General features: G+C 31.8%; 1 protein-coding gene across 1 annotated transcript; it reads left to right on the top strand.

Moving 5' to 3' along the window:
- The first annotated feature begins 16,550 nt into the window (after positions 1-16,550).
- LOC120068226 (14 kDa proline-rich protein DC2.15-like) lies at positions 16,551-17,007 on the top strand. The gene has a single exon (XM_039019939.1). The coding sequence runs from the start codon at positions 16,597-16,599 to the stop codon at positions 17,005-17,007; it is 411 nt and encodes a 136-aa protein (XP_038875867.1). The 5' UTR covers positions 16,551-16,596.
- Positions 17,008-23,173: the final 6,166 nt, after the last annotated feature.

A 23,173-nucleotide genomic window follows, 5' to 3' on the forward strand; every position in this document is an offset into this window, starting at 1 on the left:
TTCCCATAAGTAACCTTTATCTAAGAAATGTTCTATCTAGGCGGGGGTATTTAAGCTGATGGAGACGAAACACCTCTACTTGGGAACCGACCTGGAAGGTCAATTGGGCAAATATTTTATAAGCATGCAATAAATTATTGATCTTATTAAAGAGTTTAATAAATGAAATCAAATATTGATAAATCATTCAATATAAATGTTATATTGAGAAAATTAAAATGACTTAGATAAATTCATTAGTCGGTTTTTAAACTAAGTATAATAAAAACCTAAAAATATTAGAATACTTTAGTGGGAGAAAATTGGTATATGTGATGTATCAAGTTCAACTCTCATGTCCCTAAGAATTCACACCATGAGAACCACACTCGGCTTCGTGTCGCCCTGGGCATGGCCTCCCTTCAAAAATTGTGTGCATGGGTTAATAACAAGATGAATAGGTAAAGTGTCCATAGTAAGCGGGAGAGGGACTCGTGTCAATATATCCCACGGTCTTCTCCATTAGGTTGTACCATGAGATTCCTATGGTCCACCTGCGTGTCATTCTGGAGCAACCGTCCCTTCGGAGGACTAGATCATAAGAATCAGAATAATGCAAACTCCAGTAATGGATAGGGTTTCTTAAGTTAATCTTCAACGGTTGTTTTTCCTTCTGATAGCCTGTTGAAGCGTACTTCTTGGATATGAAAATGAGAGGGTCAAACTTATGGAATGAATTAAGTTAGTTAATGAATCCTCGACCAAAACAATGCTAGCTAAAAATTATAGGAATAAGAGTTATTATGGTATTAGTGATTGGCTAAAATTGTCTTAATTTAGAGGATAAGTAGTCGATCACCCTTCAGTGACTGTTGCTTTAAACCACTGAAGTATCGTTGCAAAAACTAAAATAAATAGATTAATTAGGGTTCTAGGATTACATGTGTTTTTGCTAAATTGATTGGATAATTATGTAATAGGTTAAGACAAATATAAGTAATACAGTCAAATAATTGTTATCTGTTTCAGCATGTCATCCACAATCATTTCCTTACTTAAAAACGAAAAAATTACCGATGAAAACTATGTGATGTAGGAATCTAACTTGAACACAATTCTAGTTATTGATAATCTGTAGTTCGTGTTGAAAGAAGAATATCCTCCAGTCCCCGCTCGCGATGCATCCCAAGTGTTGAAGGATGAATATGACCGTTGGACGAAGGCCAATGACAAGGCCCGAGTATACATCTTGGCAAGTCTGTCTGACGTTCTAACCAAGAAGCATGAGTGCCTCTAAGAAATGTTTAGACAACCGTCCATTTAGATCCGGTACGAGGCTCTCAAGTACATTTACAATGTGCGCATGAAAGAAAGCCAATCAGTGAGAAAACATGTTCTCGACATGATGGTCCAGTTCAATATTGCCAAAATGAACAACGCGGTCATCGATGAGTAGAGTCAGGTGTCCTTTATTTTAGAATCTCTTCTGAAGAGTTTGCTTTAATTACGCAGATATGCAGTTATGAACAAAATACAGTACACTCTGACTACCCTTCTTAATGAGCTATAGACTTATGAGTCCCTTATGGAAGGTAAGGGACTAGTAGAAGAAGAAGCAATTGTTGCCTATTCCAGAAAGTTCCACAAGGGTTCATCCTCAAGAACTAAGTCTATTCCTTTTATCCTCTTTACAAGGAATTAATTCCTTACAGCAGCTCGAGAAAGGTGAAATGACGCTCAAGATTGGAATGGAAGACGTCATTTCAGCTCGTGCAATAGGAGTTGCTAGGTTGTTTTTTGGAAGTAGATGTCTATTTTTAGAAAACTTATATATTGTTCCCAAAATAAGGAGGAACCTTGTTTTTATTTTCTATTTAATTGAACAATCGTACTCTATTTCTTTTCCTTCTAATGAAGCGTTCATTATGAAAAATGGTGTGACTATTTGTTCAGTTAAACTAGAAGAAAACTTATATTTGTTAAGACCAACTAAATCAAATGCACTTTTAAATCATGAAATGTTTAAAACTGTGAATACTCAAACAAAAAGGCGAAGAATTTCTCCAAGTAACAATGATACGTATCTTTGGAATTTGAGATTAGGCTACATAAATCTCGATAGGATCAGAAGATTGGTAAATAATGGACTTCTAAGAAAGTTAGAAGATGATTCATTACCTACATGTGAATCACGTTCTGAAGGAAAAATGACTAAAAGAACTTTCAGTGGAAAAGGTTATAAAGTCAAGCTCTTAGAGCTCATACATTTGGATCTTTATGGTCTAAAGAGTGTAAAGGCTAGAGAAGGGTACAAATACTTCATTTCTTTCATTGATGATTATTCGGTGTATGGTTACTTATACCTCATGGAACATAAGTCTGAAGACTTGAAAAATTCAAAGAGTATAAAGCTGAAGTTGAAAACCTAATTAGGTAAAACAATTAAAAGACTTAAATCTGATCGACATGGAGAATACGTGGATTTAGAAATCCACGACCATATGATAGAACATGGAATTCAATTCCAACTTTTAACACCTGGTACACTTCTATAGAACGGTGTATCAGAGAGGAGAAATAGAACCTCATTAGACATGGTATGTCCTTTGATGAGCCATGTTTAATTGCCTAACTCGTTTTGGAGTATGCAGTAGAGACTATAGTTCACATCTTGAACAATGGTCCCTCGAAGAATGTTTTTGAAACACCTTACGAGTTATGGAGGGGGCGTAAATCGAGTTTACACTGCTTCAGAGTTTGGGTTGTTATGCACATGTGTTAGTGACAAATCCTTAGAAGTTGAAACCTCGTTCAAGATTATGCCAATTTGTTGGTTACCTTGGGGAAATGAAATGTGGTCTATTCTATGACCCTCAAGAAAGTAAGGTGTTTGAATCAATAAATACTACGTTTTTAGAGGAAGACCACATGAGAGATCATAAACCACATAGAAAAATAGTATTAAATGAAGCTACTGAAGCATCAACAAGGGTTGTTGATGCAGCTGATCCTTCATCAAGAGTTAATGAAGAAGCTAGCACTTCAGGTCAGTCTCGTCCTTCTCAATCGTTGAGAGTGCCTCAATGTAGTAGGACGATTGTGATACATCCTAATCATTACTTGCGTTTAACTGAAACTCGAGTTGTCATACCAGATGATAGTGTTGAGGATCCATTGGTCTATATATATGCAATGAATGACGTAAACAAAGGCCAATGGTTCAAAGTTATAGACTTTGAAATGGAGTCTATGTACTCCAATTCAGTATGAGACTTGTAGATCCACCTGAAGGGTCAAACCCATAGGGTGTAAATGGATTTATAAAAGAAAGAGAGACGTGGCTTGAAAGGTACAAACCTTCAAAGCTAGACTTGTAGCAAAAGGTTATACCTAGAGGGAAGGGATTGACTATGAGAAAACTTTTTCCCCTATTGCTATAAGTCTATAAAAATTCTCTTGTCCAAAGCCGCATATTATGACTATGAGATTTGTCAAATGGATGGCGAGACTGCTTTCTAAATTGAAATTTTGAAGAGAATATATTTATGTCTCAGCCCGAGGGGTTCATAGCCCAAGGTCAACTAGGCCAATTAGGCCAAAATTATAACCAAAGGGGTTCATAGCTCAAGACTACTTTCTGAAATTACTTGTAAGTACAACTAGGCCAAAATTATCATTTTGCCCTTGTAGTTGCATCTAACTACTCAAGTACCACTGATCCCTCTAATGAACAATAAATCATAGTCTAACTATGATCAAACCTCTCTCGGGCCAAGAGAGGGTGTGGTGCCACATTGTGTAAACCCCGAAATCAGCCGTTAAGTGAGCAATTTAACTACTTTCCCCAACGTTGGGGAATAAGTGAATTCTGTCTTGTGCAACTGTGTTCCCAACTCCCTGATCAGACGAATCTCCAAATTGGTAGACTTATTAAGTCGGCGATCTAGCTACTCTCACCCATAAAAATCAAAGAATCGCCTTTAGGAAAGATTTCTCAATTCACTTAAGATTCAGGTCATGTCACCTATGGTAATCCTGGTGAAATGTAAGTCTTAACTAGGAACGGCGTTATATAATGAAACTAGTCATTTTGTGGTTTGGTTTTATACAAACTCTTTTGTATAGAATACCCCTGCTTCCAACAATTGTAACATCTACAAAGTAGGTTGTATCTGTAGTGTCACCAGGATAAGGTATCCAACCTTACCCATCTACTACAGATCATTTAGATTATCACTTAAACATAATCCACCTCTATGTCTCTACATACATGTTTAAGCTACAAATGATAACCTTGGATGTTAGTTTATTGGTTTGTGAGTTTAGTGCTCCTAAATGTCAAATAAAATATCTCATATTTTATTAAATAAATAAAATGTTTGTACAATACAATTACAAACTACAAAACCCTATGAGATTTAGGGCATCAACCCCAACAATTAATTCAATAAATGTTAGTGTGTTGTTTTCTAATTAGTCTTAACAACCCTAAATCCAATAAACTAACATTTAAGGTTACCTTGTGAGTCTTGGATTATATATGGAGACATACAGGGATCAATGTTCAAGATACAAACTAAAGGGTCTATAATATATGGATAAGGGTGGGTACCTTAATCTCGTAATACTATGGATACAGTCCACTTTGTATTTAATACTAACGCAATGATCCAACGCGTTCGTGTAGGTGACATGCGAGTGGGGGGTATCCTATGAAATGAGTTTGCATATGACTAAACCTTGAAATAGTAACCACTAGATGTAACACCGTTGACTAGTTAGGTTTCTATTTCTCTAGGATGACCTGGATAACTTGTCTTAATCTTGAGTATATTATGAACTCTTGTTCAGAGGGATTGTCCTTTGATTTGTGTGGGTGAGAGTGGCCAGTTCGCTATCTCAATAAGTCTATCATTTTGGAGACAAGACCGAGTAGTGAGCTAGAACATAATAATACAAGATAGAACTCACTCATTCCTATCTTCAAGGTAAGTAGATCAGTGTTTCCTTAACTGGTATCTCCGGGACATGAACAAAGAGTCTTACCCTCTCATTGGCTCGAGAGAGGTTTCTATTTATTGGTTGGGCCACAAACAGGTTGTTTGTTAGACGAACATTGGTACATAAGGAGTCAGAGGTAACCCAAGAGTAAAACGGTAATTTGACCTGGTTGAAATTACAAACACTCGTGAAGGACAAACTTGTTATTCTTGGTCTATATTTGTTAACACATAAATATATCTGTAGTGAGAAGAGTGTAGTTGTGGGTCTATAGTAGAGTGTACCCACAGTTAATGAATATTGATTAACTTGGTTAATGAGTTTAGCCAATTAATCTCATATTGTTGGAGCTTTTGATTTATAGGTTCACCAGGTCCCCTTGTTAGCTCACTCAAGAATATTAAAGAGGAATCATTTGAATTGTTCAAATCAATTTGAGGAAATTGTATATTAATATGATTAATATGTAATTGATTATAGATGTGATCTATAATTCAAATTAAGTTGGAAAAAAAACATTTGAATAAGATTCAAATAATTAATTCAAGTGAATTACATTCACAAAAAATTAATTAATAAATAGAGAGATGTTGCACATAGACTTACGTTGTTTATGTTAATTATATATATATATATATACGTTAAATTGAATTTAATGTATAAATAGTTATTTAATTAATGTGCTAATTAATTAAATAAGTGTTATCTAATTAATTGTACATAAGGAAAAATTGGAAAAAGACTTGGAGAAGGGATTGACCATTCTCTATATAAAATCTTCCTTATGATCCTTTTTGGAAAAAGCACTTGTGTAAATTTTTTCCTAAGCTACAAAAAGAAATCCTCTATACTCTCCCAAAGGTTTTTCTTCCTCACCCTCTTCCAATAGTTAGGTATCACCTATCCTTCTATTGGAATCCTTGAGAATAACAAGGTTATTCTCGTGGTCGTGTTCAAGATTGTTCAAGGAGACGTTCGTGTTCAAAATCATTAAAGGATCGTTTGTTGGAATATCGAGAGGATCGTTCTAGGAACTTGAGAATCTAAAAGGTGAGAATTGTTCTTTCCTTTCTCTAAAGCATGCTATTTTACATGTTTATTCTACACATATTCTATTTTGCTACACTGATTTTGTCTATATAAAAGTCGATTTGTAGGATGCAAGACGTTCATACGCTTCCGCTCGGAATTCGAATTACTTCAATGGTTATGTTCATAGATTGCTAAGTGGCAAAGAGTTAAGTTAGGGTTCTAAATTGATTTGGCAATTCAAACCATTAGCATTCATCTAACTAACCTAGTGGTGAGAATCACATCCAATACTTAATTGGGCAATTCCGAATTATTTTGTTCGTCTTAGCGATTACCCTAAATCTTAATACTAATTGATTCGCATGTTTAGGATGTTTTTCATCTAGACACAAAGATCAATTTGATTAATAGGATGTCCATTTAACTTTTCTAAATGCAATAGGCTAAGCTTACACATACAAGAGTAAAGATAATTGGTGTGGTTAATCAATGATTGAGTAACAAATTAGGAATAACTCCAATATACCCCTAGGCCTAAACGCTTTTCTTTACAATTATAGAAATCAAGACCATTTCAAACCTCCCCCCTTTGGTTACCTAACCATAAATGTTTTAAGTTGGAAACTGACTGGCTCTCTGTATATCCACTTGTTACTACACAAATACTATAGAACTAGAGTAGGAAATGGAACATTATTTGATCAGATCAAAAGACTCGACAACTTTTAGTTCGTCAAAGGTGCACTTTTCTTTGTGGTGGCTCAATCATAGGAACTTCATACTTAAGTGTGCTTAGCTTGTAGCAATTTCATGTTGGGAGACCTTTTGGCAATTTTCTTAAGAAGTATGTGAGTGAGGACAAAGCATATTGAAAGAATTTGTATTATAGTTTGTGGGAATAGTCTTCACTATTAGAAGCAATTTAAGATAAACAAAGATGATGTTGCCAGATCATAGGAGAATGGCAAGGCAATTAGAGTTCAAATTTAAGAATCAAATTGAAACAAAATTCAAATCAATGATAAAATTATAACATTTTAAAACATATGTATTAAATTGAAACTAAACTCAAATTTTAATAACTAAATATTTTGTGTAAAGAAAATGCTTTAAAATGTGTCATTTTGAAACATAATAACTAAATAGAAACTAAACTCAAAACCTAAAGACCAAAAATATACTTTTCAAAAAAAAATTGCACAAACCATTTTTAAACTATATTAAAGTTAGTAAAATCAGACTAAATATATCTAAAGGGTTTTAGTTTTGTTAAAATTAAATTCTTAAAAAGTTGATTCAAATAATTCCAATTAAACCCAATATCTACACAATTGAATGATATTGTTCACTTTTACTTTAAAACCCTCGTGACAATTCTATTGATTTTATCAAAAGTCTTCATGCTAAAGGAGATCACAATTGTCCCCGTCTTATTGAACTTAAAATTTGTATAATATTGTCAATGTGGAATTTATTGCTTAGTATGTTGCGATGTTCCATCATTTCACAATCAATCGATTACAAGAAAGAGTAAAAGAGAAATTGGAGAGACAGAGGAGATAGAGAGAGAGAATATTTCCAACCTTCTAATATTGAGAGTGGAGACAAAAACATCTTTAATACTACGTACTAAAAGAGGTTCAATCAGCTTTTACATATAGAAAATATATAAACATAAATTGAATAACACAGTTAAAATTTACTATAACACATCTAATATTATCTAACATCTATGTATCTTATAAAGATTATGAGGTCTCCTCATTCTTTTAATGTGAATATTCAACATGGTGCCTCTTTAGTTTAGCATTCCTCGATTTTTTTTTTTTTTTTATTGAATATCATTAATTTATAGGCTCTAATACCCTACACGAGACATTTGAAGTTTTATGTCTAACAACTAATTAGTTACAAGAGGAGCGATTTCATGTATTCTATAAAAATTATGAGACCTCGAGGATTTTTCCACCAATTAAGACGAAAAGATTCTATTTTTCAAAAATACTTTTAAGAGTAACTATATTTTTACTATTTTTTAAGATCTCATGGTTTATTATTATTATTTATTTATTTATTTATTTATTTAATTATTTATTTTGTAAAGGTAATAGATGGTTAGAAAGAGAACTTAACAGTCCAAAGTCAAAATATAAATAAAACACTACAAAAACAAAAGAATGACAAGATGACAAAACTAACCAAATAGGAGGAAAACAAGCACGTCCGACTCAAGGAAAAATGTCCCAAGAGGAATAAGATGTTCGAGTCCCCACAAGAGAAACCCCACACCACTTAGAACCTTAAACCGAATCGTGAGATTAATCATCTGGGGAGGATCAAAGTAGCACCATGGATACGACTATTACGCTCACCCCGAACATGATAAATAATAGCACACCAAACAACTCTCCAGATCTTATGCGTACGTTGATTACCTATGCTAAAATTAGGGGGGTTCAAGTGACCCGACAACCCAAACAACCTAAACTACCCAACTCAAATTGTAAGGGTTAGGTTGGGTTAGTTTTAATTTTGGGTTGGGTTAAATTCATTTATATTTTTTTGGGTTGGATTGGGTTCGGGTTGCACTTTTAAAAATTCGGATTGACCCAACCCAACCCGAATTTCTAATATTATTAATATATATATATATATATATAAGTATATATATGTATTATAATATTTATAAGTTATACTATATATAATATTTATAAGTTATACTATATATATACATTCAAACGTACAATTATGCAAACTAATCAGTAATTATCAGCAAGTTATGAACAACAAAATAACAAGGGAATGAGTTTTCATACCAGTTGAAGACAGTCTTCAAACTTTGGAACTCAACGGAGCAGAAACCTCTACGTGATCTACCAACACCCAGCAAAATTGTCAACTATAGCAACACGAACATGAACGCCACGGGACGGCACATCCAGTAAAGAGCCCCGGGTATTCTCGAAGTGAGAACCCAAAGCGTGGTCTTTGGTGAATTTGGTAGAGGAAGGAGGAAGCACGGATCGTGTAGGCGATAAGCAAGTGGGAGGAAAAAAGACGCTATCGCATAGCAGGATGCTTATCGTTTAGGAGAAACTACACGATCGTGTAGGTTTTACTGAACTATCATTTAGGAAATGGTATACGACTGTTTAGCAAACTCGAGACACACTACAATCATTTAGGGAAGCTATCCGATCGTGTAGGAACTAGTGTGCGATTGTTTAGGTGCGAGGTGGACGATCATTTAGGCAGAAAGTGACTATCGTATAGGCTCTCAAAATGCTTATGTGGTCGTTTAGGATTCACCAGCGTGCTCCTCGATTTCTTTTTGGACGATTGATTCAAAATGAAAACTATTTTCATTTTAATTTATCGGTTACAATAACCGATGCTGCTCACTAACCCATGTCCGAACGTGATTTTTTACTTAATTATCATATAATTAACCAATTAATTAATAATAATCATATTATATTTTTATCCTATAGTTTGATATCACATATCTACTATATTATGTTCTCCTCTACTTGATATAAATCATATTTATATCTAATTTCCTCCAAAATAATGTATCTCATACATTTAGCCAATCATATCATATATAATTAACTAGTCCAATTATATCATATAATCGAACTTCCACTTGTCAATTTGAACATTTCAAATTAACCCAAACCCTGGTTCTTGACTTTATCAAAGCTACCCAAGGGACCTAATGGACCTGTGGCTCAAAGCTCCAACGGTCCGTGAATAGCTGACTAAACTCTTTAGCCATGAGATCCACCATCCATTAACTGTCAGGCATTCCACTAAAGACCAACAGTTGAACTCTTCTTACCACAAGTATATTTATCTGTTCATCGAATATAACCAATCATGAGTACGATGACCCTTCACAGATGCTTGTAAGTATAGTTGGGCCAAATTACCATTTTGCCCCTGTATTTACATCACACTCCTTAAGTACAACTGATTCTTTTAATGAACAATACAACATAGTCCAACTATGTGTGTCCACCTCTCGGGCTAAGAGAAGGTGTGTGGCACCACATCGTTCAAGCCCTAGAATCAGCCCTTAAGGGAGCTATCTATCTACTTACCTCTACCTCGGGGAAGGAATGAATTTCATCTTGTGTAGCTGAGTTCCTAGCTCCCAACAGACGAATCCCCAAAATGGTAGGTTTGAGTCGGTGACCTGGCCACTCGCACCCATACAAATCAAAAGACCGCCCTCAATGGCAGGAGTTCCCAACTCACTCAAGATTGAGGTCATGTTACCTATGGTCATCCTAGTGAAGTGAAGTCTCTGTCATGAACGGTGTTATATAACGAGATGTTAACACTTCGTGGTCAGGTCTTATACAAACTCTTTGTATAAGACGCCCCCACTCGCATGTCCCCAACACAAATAATCAGGATCAGACCATCTGTGACAAGTCACAACACTTGTCACCATTCCACAAAGCGGCCCACATCCGTAGCGTTATCAGGATAAGGTTTCCCTCCTATATCCATATACTACAGACCATTTTGGTTATCACTCAAGACATGATCTACTTATATGTCACCACATACATGCTTGAGTCACATACAGGTAACCAGGGATTTTATGTTTATTGGTTTGTGGTAAAGCAAATAAAACAAGCAACTGAGCAAAAATACAAGATGTGAAGTAAATATCATATATTAACAACACAAGCATTCGAACAAACTGTTTACAAACTACAAGACACGAGACTTTAGGGCATTAACCCTAACAATATATATATATATATATACACACACACATATAGAATAACTTATAAATATTATAACACATATATATACTTTTATGATGTTTGTATGAAGTTTGTAATAGATATCTTGGATTTTGATATTTAACATTTGAATTTTATGAAATTTTTATTATTAGTATATGTTGTACATAAATTTAAGTATTTTCAGTTAATAAAAAAATGTAATAAAAAATAAAATAATAAAATAATAAATAACCAACCCAACCCAATCCAACATGAATTTTAAGGGTTGAGTTGAGTTGGAGATCTTATTCAAGTAATTAGGATTGTCAATCCGAATTTTTAAATTGATCCAAAAAATACCACCAATCCAATCGAACCCAACTTGAAGTATGTACCCTAGCTAAAATTACAAATCGAATTGAGTTGGGTGTCCGAGTGAAAGATCCTCGTGATATTTCGAATGTAATGAAGTAGTTTATGACATGTTCGACCGTTGATCGAGACTTTTGGCTTTCTAATAATGGACGCACATCATGCAACAGTTTCTTTTTTTTCTTCTTTCTTTCTTTCGATGGAATTTTATTTCTTTCCGTCTCGAAGTTGCAAGTAAAGTGAATTATTTTTACAACTCAATCATATTACATATTGTAAAATATATCTAAATCTTGAAATTAAAATTTTAAACTAATCATTATGGTATGAATTGATGAAAAATTATTTTAAATGATAAAATTATTAAAAATATTAACAAATAATAGTAAAATATCACAATCTATCTGCGATAAAATGCAATAGTGTAATGATAGGATCCTTACATATTATGGTCCGACCGCTACGACATGCATGCTTAGACTTTTCTATTATGAGATGAGTTTTGGTAAAAATCTCAAAAGAACATATCTAAGATTTTATTAATTAGGTAGAAAACTATATAAAAAGTTTATTTTACAAAACACCAGGATCCATAAAACACTAACGTAGTGATACAAAAATGCATATGCCTATAATAGTGAGTTTGATGGTTGGCCATTTGAGCGACGTTCAGTTCTGCCACCTACGCTGTGTCCTTACCTACAAAGTCTATAAAAATAGGATGAATATATAATATACCCAGTAAGTAGTTCTCATATAGGGTAGTGACCAAATGCACAATCACATGCAACATGTTCTGAAAACATATAATAACATGTGGTGGTCGGTTATGCTTCTAACGTAAATTTCTCCGCCCTGATAGGAAGATGAGGACTTAGGCAGAAACTAACTCATCTGATGATTAGCGGGTTATGCAGTCAGTAGGGCCAGAGTCGCATCCAATATCAACCATTAACATAAACGTAAGATTGGACAAGGGGGTGCAACCATACATATCCTGTTAGTCCCTAGCATAATCTTGACATAGAATTGGGTCTAGAAAGGTGCAACCATACATGCCCTGCTAGCCCTAGAAGCATAACCTTTATCTAACTAAAATTTAATCTTATGAACAAACATAATGCATGGGGTCCCTTATCGATAAACGTATTTTAAACATGCAATGCAACATAACAATAACATAATTATGTAACATATTAAAGGTACACTACCATGAAACACTTAAAGAGAGGGTGAGATAAACTACTTACCTTGACTACGATCCTAGTTATTCCTTATTATTCCTTATGGTTTAATCAGTAGAGTTTTCCCTCTTAAACCAGAAGAAAATTTGGGCAGCACTTCCCTCGTGTTTCCTCCTTCAAACTAACAGAATTACTTCATCATTTTCACACGATTTTTACTACTGAGTTTTGTTTGAGAATCCGTTTAACTTCCAGCCTAAAGCCTCCTATTTATAGCCATTTCCAGCTCTTCTCTGTGTGACAACTTATCCTACAAATGGCTTCTTTAAAATTACTTAGGTTTAAGAATTTCTCTTCATAAGACACCTAATTTTGGTTAACGTTTGCCCTTACGTCATCAACCTTACAACCTTTGTTTGTATTCCATTTTAGGGTTCTCCATGTATAATTTATAAGATCGTGGCCAAATTTAATGCATAATCCATGCTTCTGTCCAAATCTCACTCTCTCCAACTTTCTTGCTGGTTTAGCTCTCGCTGTCGCTCTAACTCTCTCTCCCGCTCTCTCCCACTGTCTCGCTGAGAATCTCGCTCTCTCCACTCTCGCTTTCTCCAATTTTCTCTCCAATCTCGATAGTTTTCACGCGGGGGTTGCCTTCACTGCTTGCGGATTCCACTTCCCCATTTTAACTCTTTCAAATTTTAAGAGTATATAGACAGTTAATTCACCTTCAATTCTTCTAATGAGCAGTGCCCAAACAAAAAGTTATCTACTGCTCTTTGTCTCCTGAATTAGCTAGCGTCCAACTTCTAATTAATCCTCCCTGATTCTGCCCCCTTATTTATTATTTTTGGATAATTAATAAATTTCTTATTTTTTTCCAATTCTAAATTTTCACCCGATTTTCCTATTAAATTTATATATTTTTCATTCTTAATTATATGTTTTATTTGTTTTTCTGCTTTCTAAATTAGGGTTAGGGTATTACATTTACCATCCCTTTAAATAAAATTTTGTCCTGCTTAACATTTGACATTTAATTTTCTGTAGTGTATGCGTACAAATTTGGGTTGTTACAAATAGACTATTATATATGTCTTTGTCTATGTTTATCTGTATCATGATAGACACAAATAGAAGTCTATCGTAGTCTATCATAAATAGACAATGAAATTTTGTTATATTTGTAAATATTTTAATTCATTTTTCAGTATTTGAAAACAATCCTAAATTTAAATCTATAAGTGAATAATTTTAAAGTTTCATTTGGCAATACTTTTTTCACTGGTTTCTTTTAATATTAGCTCAAAATTCACTTAAATAAGATTATTTTTCTTCCAAAATTTCACAAAGATAGCTAGAAAATTTATCACGTAATTATTTTTAAACAAGAGAAGAGAAATAGAGGAAGACAAAAGATGAAAAACTTAATCATAATAATTTAAAAAATTACTATAGTCTATTTGATTCCAACATTTCTATCTAATTTAGATTAATTCTTGCATTAATTTAAAATGAAATTCTAACTTAAGGTCTATATTATTCATTTATGAAAATTTAGATTTTTAATTGATAAAATAATTAATTGATTGGGGTTTTAAGTGATATAGTTCCAAGTTTATGAGTATGGATTGTTGATTTCTTTTAATTAAGAATTATAGATGTATCATATATGTAATTAGAAGGAACAGTTGCAAATATAGATATTAGACCTAAAGTATTAGCATATATAACATAATGTACACAAAATTGCAAATATGATCAAATTTAAATATTCTATCAATGATAGATCATATTATTGATAAGAGTGTATCAGTGATAGATCAGATCACTGGTAAGAGTATCAACGATAGTAGTCTATCACCAGTGCTAGTTTGAAGTATTACATTCCCAATGGAGCATCTAGGAAGAAAGGATGAGTAGTTACTCTAGCAACGGATACGTTCTAAACCGATTCTTTCACTATTCTATCAGCCTCGGTTCACTTCACTCCCTAAAGGCGGATTAAGACTAAGGCCTGTTTGCTTCCCATGTTTTTGCACCCCAGTGTCCCCGCTGCTAAGGGAGAGCAAGAAAAAAAAATCAAATTCTTGGGAGAAAAAGTTACGATAGCAAGCACTTCTCCGACCGGAGAGCCTCCAGGACAAGGGGCGACGGTCAACCATCCACTCTTGAGATTCATATTGATCAATCGAGTCTATCAACGATAGACTCGTCTATATTTGTACTTTTTTAAAAATTATATAATATATTAGTTTTTATTTCTAAAAATGCTACCTTACAATTATGCTAATTAGAATATTCAGTTATATTATTCGCTATATATATGTATATATAATTTTGTAATTTGGAATCCTGAGAGTTCAATCTCAAAGCTATGTCTGGCAAAGAAAAATATATATCATTTGTATTCTTCTCCACAATCATTATTCATTGGTTCACGGGAAGGCCTCCAATTTAATTTAATATTCACGTTGTGCATCCAATTGTTTATATAAAATTTAAAGTTATTGGCCCTGCATTATGATTTTATTTTTTATTTTCATAAAACATTTAATATGAAATTTGTATATTTCAACTTCCATCTATTCGACTATTCAAATCAAAATCGAATGAATAGCCCTATAACTAGGAAAATGAAATATTGACCACAAAATAATATGTCAAAATTGGCCTCTAAAGTATATCTTTTTATGGTGACAATAAATATATTTGGTCTAATTTTTCAAGTGTGTAGTTTTGAAAATAAATTACTGTGAAAAAAATTAAAGGTTTTGTCCACTAATAGCTTTTAAAACATTTTTAAATTGGATTTTAAACATTTTTTTATCGAATAAATTTAAATAAAAAAAAAATTTCTTTAGTCAATTCAAATATGTCTTATGAGAAATGGACAAAACCACTTTTGTCAATTTTCAAAATCATTTCGAAAATGTTTTTAATCATTCAAAATCAATTTTATTTATATGAAAATAATATCTAAAAATGTAAAATAAACATTAAATTAGTTTTTAGAGGTTAAATGTGTGTTTCTGAGAAATTTTTAACATAGCAAAAATAATTTTAACCATTTTAGAATTACTCTCAAACATGCATTTAATACATTTTAATCATTATACATACTTTTGGCTTAAAATGTTAGTTATCATTTCAATCCCTTTTTAAGTAATTCAATTTTATTGTTGCCTTGCCCTAGTTAAAGATCTCTAGCAAAAAAAAAAAAAAAAGTTACGATAGACACTGATAGGCTTCTAATCAGTTTCTACCATTCATGGATACAGATAGATTTCTATCAGCTTTTATCAGCCTCTATCAAAGAATATTAAATTTTTGGTACTTTGTGTAAATAGTTTCCTTCATTTTTCTATTTTTGAAATCCCTCACCACTTTATGAGAAGTAAAATAATTGAATATATATATATATATAATATAATATAATATAATATAATATAATATAAACCACTTCATTAAGAAAGGCATTGTGTTAAAAATAAGAAGAATTCAATTTGTCTATTAAATGATTGCATTAACTTGAAAATACTTCCACTGTATTGAGAGCCATATTTACAAAGCCCTCACTATAAGAAAAATTGTCATCCCTTCAAAGCTTTAGATCATATCAACATTTCTAATTAAAGAAAAAAAAAACTATTGATGGGATGTGGGGAGCGAAAGTATTTTCACCAATAAAAATATTTATATGCATTTTAGAACTACATTCATTTAAAAAAAATAATATTTTTTTAATGTCTGATTAGAGTGAGATGTACACAAATAGATTGTACGTTATTGTGGGTGAATTTTGATATGACACAATAAAATAAAAAAAAATCAAGATAAGATAAGAAAATATTTGAATCAGAACTATTTTTCTTTGTTTTGCATGTTCTCTATTCCTCAAATTACAAATTTATAATTGTTGTCAACGTGAATATCGAAAATATTTTTTTCCATCAAAAATTTGACATCAACATACACTCATAATGGACTCAAATATTCATCTACCATCTCATTCAAAAATGCCCAGCACTTTGCATAAACATCCTTTAAATCTGCCAGCTAAAAATATCAAGAAAATCAGCACACATGGGTTACCTATCCTATAGAAATATTTAATGGTTAGTGGTATCAATATTATTTTTTCACAAATCCATTTTTTTCTCCTCATCCTACCTTCCCTCAACCCTATAAAAACCACCCAATCTCTTCCCTTTCTCCCACCACCAATCCCTAAACTTTTCAAGAGAGGCCCTTCTTGGAAAACAAAAACAAAAACCAAAATCAAAATGGCTTCCAAAGCTACAGCCTCTCTTGCCTTCCTCCTCTCTCTCAATCTCCTTTTCTTCACCTTTGTCACAGCTTGTGACAATTGCTATGTCCCTGCCCCACCCAAGCCCAAGCCATGCCCTCCTACAAAACCAACCCCTTCACCTGCCTATGGAAAGTGTCCTAAGGATACTCTTAAAATCGGCGTTTGCGCTAAGCTCCTCGGTGGCCTCGTCGACCTTACTATCGGCAAGCCCCCGGTGACCCCATGCTGCACCTTGGTTGAAGGCCTTGCTGATCTTGAAGCTGCTGTCTGCCTTTGCACTGCCATCAAGGCTAGCGTTTTGGGCAACAAGCTTAACATCCCTCTCCACCTCAGTTTGCTTCTTAATGTTTGCAAGAAGAATCTTCCCAATGGATTCCAGTGCTGATTTTAATTAGCTTTTTCCTATTCTTGAATTCTTGAGTGTTTTGATGTTTGTTGTTCCAAAGTTGTCTAAGTTTTAGAATTTATTGCAAATTGTTCTCAGTTGTTTAATTTTGAGCTATTCCTTTTGGAGTTGAAAGGTTTGAATAAAATTTTGCCATATTGGTGAATTTATGATTTGTAGTTTTGAATATATTTGCTTTTTTTCAAAGTTAAAAGAGAATGTATGGACTCAACTTAGAATTATAGACTTATGTCATTTGACAAAAATTATTTATATATATATATCAAAAGAATAGTTGTCCTACATCAAAAAGATAAAATGATTGCCTCCATGTATTCACACTCTTTGTGATTGTAATAATTTTTTGCATAGTAGATTTCGTTCTAGTAGGTCTGAGTTAATTCTCAATTTTTTTTAGTTTTCCATGTAAAAATCAATTGGCATTGGAAGAAATAGTCCATCTATCTTATAAAGAGCGTAAGGTCCCTTAATTTTTTCACTGTAGGATCCTCAATAGTATGTAAAATTTTGTACTACTTGAAATTTTTCTACCAACGTATGGGATGATAATGAATGACACGAGCTAGTGTGGTGAATTTCGATTGAATCTAAGGGGAATGTGAGTCCCCCACACTATTTTTAAAAATATGTTGACAAAGCAATAAATGAAGGTAGTATGAAAAAATTTCCATATATACTACCGCAGTACTTAAAATTTTTATCATAGTACTCATAATTTTTTCACTGACATATGGGTAGATAATGAATGACATCGACTAGTGGCTAATGTCTATTGAATTTAGGTTAAGTACTACAAAACTTTTTAATACCCAAATGTTATTGGGTCAAGTATCGTTCCAGATGATATTAGTCGAAGTGCATGTAAACTGGTCCGAACACTCACGAAAAGAAAAAAAAAAAAGAAAAAAAAAAGAAAAACTATTGGGTTCAGGGTTCTCAAGCCCCCACAATGTTAATGTTTATTAATTAGGTAAAAATAATGTCATGCATTTTCTCTAAGATAGTACCATGACTCGGTGGCTAAAGAGCCTATTTAAAATTATTTGGTTAAATTATATAAAAAAAAAAATTCTGAACTTTACACTTTGTGTAAACAATGTCCTTGAAGTTTCATAAGTTTCAAACACCCTTAAACTTTCAGAAAGAGTTCAAAAATATTCTTGTCGTTAGTTTTGGATGGAAACCATTAAAACTTTGTTTCAAAGATACCCCTAAATTTTCAAAATGTTTAGAAAATAATCTTAACTTAATAAAAGTTCAAAAATACCTCCACCGTTCGTATTTGATCAGATACCGTTAATTCCTAAAATGACTTTAAAAATAAAAGAAATAAAAAATTCTCTTAGTGATCAATTTGTTTGAAGTTTTCTTAAGTTTGAAAAGAACTAATATTAAATTAAATTATATAGATATTCTCATTTTACTCATATATATACTCTCATATTCTCTTAATTTTTCAAGTCTTAGTTTACACCAAATTTCTAAACAACCAAAATAAAAAGAAAAATGTTAAGTTAAAACATAAAATACCACAAAATTTTACAAAATTCCAAAATCAAAATCTCCATTTGAAACATAGAAAATGATAAATAGTCAAATTAAAAAAAAATATTATCCTAAAACGTGTTGGTTCTTAGGAATTTAATATTTATTTGAATTCTTAGATATGTTATCAAGTAAAAGAAGCTGTCAGGACGTTTCAAATGCAATTTAAGCTTAAATGGAGCAATTAAGAAACAATGGGAGGCAAAATGGTGAAATCGAGAAAGGGGAGGGAGCCATAACCTTGCTTAAACGCTACGACACTTGTGCCCTACACCATTCACAGAGACAATCTACTAGGCAAGCGTTGCAGTGTTGCCCTACGATGCCACATCGCTCTCCATTTGATACGCACGCATGAAGAGGCACTCCTTTCAATCTGCTTTCCAAGGCACTTCGTGAGGGGGTTTTTAGCATTGCACTATTTTGGTATGTTTTGGTTGTTGAGAAAACTTGTGTAAGCTAAGAATTGGAAAATTAAGAGAAATATTAGAGTACGTATATGAAAAAAAAAATGAGGATATCTAGATAATTTATTTTTAAACTAGTTCTTTTGGAACATAGGAAAACTTCAAACAAATTGATTAGTATGATAAATTTTTTTAATTGTTAAAGTCACTTTTGTCACGAGGAATTAACGGTTTTTATTCAAATACTGACGATTGAGGTATTTTTGAACTTTTTAAGTTAAGGGTATTTTTTAAACATTTTGAAAGTTCAGGGGTATTTTTGAAACAAAATTTTAACTGTTTCTATTCAAAACTAACGACAATGATATTTTTTGAACTCTTTTTTAAAGTTCAATGATATTTTTTAAACTTTTGAAACTTCAAAAGCATTTTTGACACAAAGTGTAAAGTCTGTGGGCATTTTTTTTATAATTTAATCGAATTATTTTTAGGTGTATATAAACATTTTTTTCTTAGAAACATAAAAGTATTTTATAACATAGAATAATTGTAATGGGTAGTACTTTTAAGGCTAATAATTAACTATGTAGCAGTATTTTTAAATAATTGCAAATATAGCAAAACTTATAGTAGTAGACTTTATCACTGATAGATTCCGATTATTAATATAGTCTATCACTAATAGACTCTGATAGCTGGATTTAAATTTTGCTATATTTGTAAATTCTTTTGCATTGTGCTATATATCTGCTAATACATTAGGCCTAATTGTTATATTTGTCACCCTTTTAAAATATAAGCACTAAAAATGCACGACTTTAAAACTCCAGACCAATCTTATAATTTAACCTTCACTTAAAATATTTTTTTAATATTTAGAAAGTCAATCCAAATAGATCGTAAGTCTTTTAGTCAATCTTTAGATAACAACTTATTCTCACGTAGTGTAGTTTTAATTAGATAAAAAAAATCTAACCTCTAAAGAAAAATTGCATATCAAATTACTATAAAGATTAAACTGAACTCACTTTAGTGATATATATATATTATATATAATATATATAATATATATATATATGTGTGTGTGTGTGTGTATCGAGTGATGATTATAACGCACGTAATGATTAATTGTGTTATTTGATATAATTCTTGTAATTAATTTAATATATTTGCATAATTTCGGAATCTTATATACTTGAACGTCGAAGCTATCTGGCAAAGTATCATAATATTCGAATTGTTTCTCCTTTTAATTGACAATCCACATGTTCGTCAAGGTTGTAATGCAATTATAAGCCTCCAAATTGGTTTTGAGATTGGCTACTTCCTCTATTGTCAAATGATTTAATTTTGAGATACATCATATTATCTAATAAGTTTGTGGTTTACTAAAGTTGAAGGTAGTAAAATTTTGGTTTATATTAGCAAAATTTTAAAATAAATTCAATAATGCATAGTGAAAATTCATTAATATAAAATTATGTTAATATTTTAAGAAATTTATTTAAGTATACAGTTGTACTGAAATTATGTCTAGAAATAAAAGGCTGAATGATCGGTAGAATTTGTTGTCTGATTTCGAACCAAATAATTTAACCGTTCTTACCTAATTTTGCAACAATGGTAGCACAAATGGTTTACAATTCTAGATAATCGAAAAGGGGTTGTGAGATTGATTGATTGCAATAAAATTTAAATAGCATAAAAGTAAATATAGGACAGTGAAATTTGTGATTAATATGTTAAGAGGACCTAATTTGGGTTATTATGGAAAGAACTCTAAAATCTAATATCATAAATGGATAGAGGACAAAAAAATGAAGAAAATGAGTGGTCATTCACCTAAAACGACCGTCCGGATAAAGATATATGACCTAAAAATCAAAGTGCAATTTTTATAACGATCATACAACGCCACAGCGTCGGGTTGTCATTTTCTCTCCCTTTTGAAGTCTCGGATGCCCTTTTTAACTTTTAATTGCTCCAATTTAATCCCGAACGACCTGTAACGCTCCAAAATACTTGTATTATTCGAGATCTTACAAATATAAACATTTAAACACATTAAATATCATAAATGGATAATATTAGAGACACTAAGATAGCACATTTTCTGTGCTATCACTGGATAAGAAAATAATTAAACTAAAACAATCCTTTTCTAGACAAAAAAAAAATTATAAATGAAGAATACAAATATAAATACTATGATATATATATTTATATATACAGAAAGGGCATATAATGTACATAAATAAACTTGAAATTATACAATAATCTATTCCTACTTTTACATGAATAGTCCAATGGACTACTGTGACCTAATTTACTTTTTTCGTCCACCTTACAATTCATTTTTTTATTAAATAATAATAATAATAATACCAAAAGATGTATTGAAGGAAAGGCTCTCACAGTTATGAATTCCAAATGGCCTTCTTTTCAAAACCTATACAAGAAAGGAAATTTTTTCCAAAATTTTGAATATTGTCCCCTCATAAACAAGAGCAAGTATCGACAAGAAGCATCAAAAGAGAAAACAAGATATATTTGATAAGTGCATAAACAAAATAATTTGTTATATATATATATATGTATGTATATATATGTATGTATGTATATATATATATGTATGTATATATGTATGTATGCATGTATGTATGTATGTATGTATCGTTTTAATATACTAATCAATGTATGTGAAGTATATTCACATTATCAAGTATATTTGTAAACATTTGTCTTACTGCCACGATCTACTGAGATTCAACCTTTCGTCGTTCTGATTCGTTTTAAAGAAAAAAGTATGTCTGTAAACGTACCAAAAACTAAACTTTGGTATATGCGATATATATTTACATTTTCAAGTATATTTTTAAACATACAAAAAAAACAAATCATGGTATATGAGATATACATTCACATTTTTTAGTATATTACCGGTATATTCGACATAAACTTGAGATCTCAATGGAGAGGTGATGGGTTTTCATCTAGGAATATGAAGGAAAATAAATGAAAATTCCTAAAAGAAAGAAAACATTAATTTAATATATCACGCATTAGATGAATAGTAATCGAAATTAATAAATAACAAAAAAAAATCAAAATTAAAAAAATGATGTTAATAAAGAAATAATTAAATATTTTGAAATTTTTGAAATAATGGTAAAAAGGTTAAATTCGTCAAAAATTAAAGAAAAAGCTTTTGATAGAATAATTCAAAATCTAGGACATTTATTAAATATATAGTGTACAAAGGATTTTTTATGTAAAAATCTCAATATATGAACCAAAATAGATTCAAAGAATGAGAGAGGACCATAATAAAGATTCGATTTGAAAAAATTTTCCCTTATTATGCAGGTCACTCAAATGTCAAATCACAGTTTATCACGTGGTAAAGTCTTTTGTTTATACTTTTTTGAATTTTTTAGTGTAATCCAAGATGGTACCGAAAGATGCATTCAAAAGTCTTTTAGCGATGACAAGTGGATACATGGAGGATTGTAATTGATAGAACCACTTGTTAGCACTAAAAACTTTTTGATGGTATTAAGTGTAAACAAGAAGGTTACCAACTTAAAAATGATGAATCTAAAGAGGCATCATCTTGAAAGGCATGTGACCTAATAATCTTGATAAAATATACATGAAAATACTCATCTTTATTGTCAATTAGTTTTGAAATAAGCTATGTGTTCGTCTAACAAGGTATCAAAGTCCATGAAACCCAAATTAGAAATTCAATCTATAAAAAAGATATGATCCAAGAATGGTGAAACCAAACAAGTACCATCTTGAATGAGCATGTTAAGATGTATTTCACACTGAAAAAGAATGAAGAGACTTCACAATAATTATTAAATACACGATATTACTTTTTTTATTGTCAATTGATTTAGAGATCAACTTATATTTATTTAATTTTTTTTGTTTCCTATGGATCAACTTAATAATGAGAGAGAGAAAATGAAAGAAAAGAAAAGGGGGAAAGTTTGATAATATTCCCAATCCCATCACATTCACAAACGTCCAAAACTTTTTGCCTAAACATCCAAGCTTCAGCTTCTTCAAAGTTCAAACCCTGCCAGCTAAAATCCCATGAGACCACACATGGGTTGGGTATCATATTATTTTTAACAAATCATTTGTTCTTTCCTAAACCCTATAAAACCCCATTTATTCTCTCC

The sequence above is a fragment of the Benincasa hispida genome, chromosome 12 (genome assembly GCF_009727055.1).
Source record: "Benincasa hispida cultivar B227 chromosome 12, ASM972705v1, whole genome shotgun sequence".
Taxonomy (NCBI): Eukaryota; Viridiplantae; Streptophyta; class Magnoliopsida; order Cucurbitales; family Cucurbitaceae; genus Benincasa; species Benincasa hispida.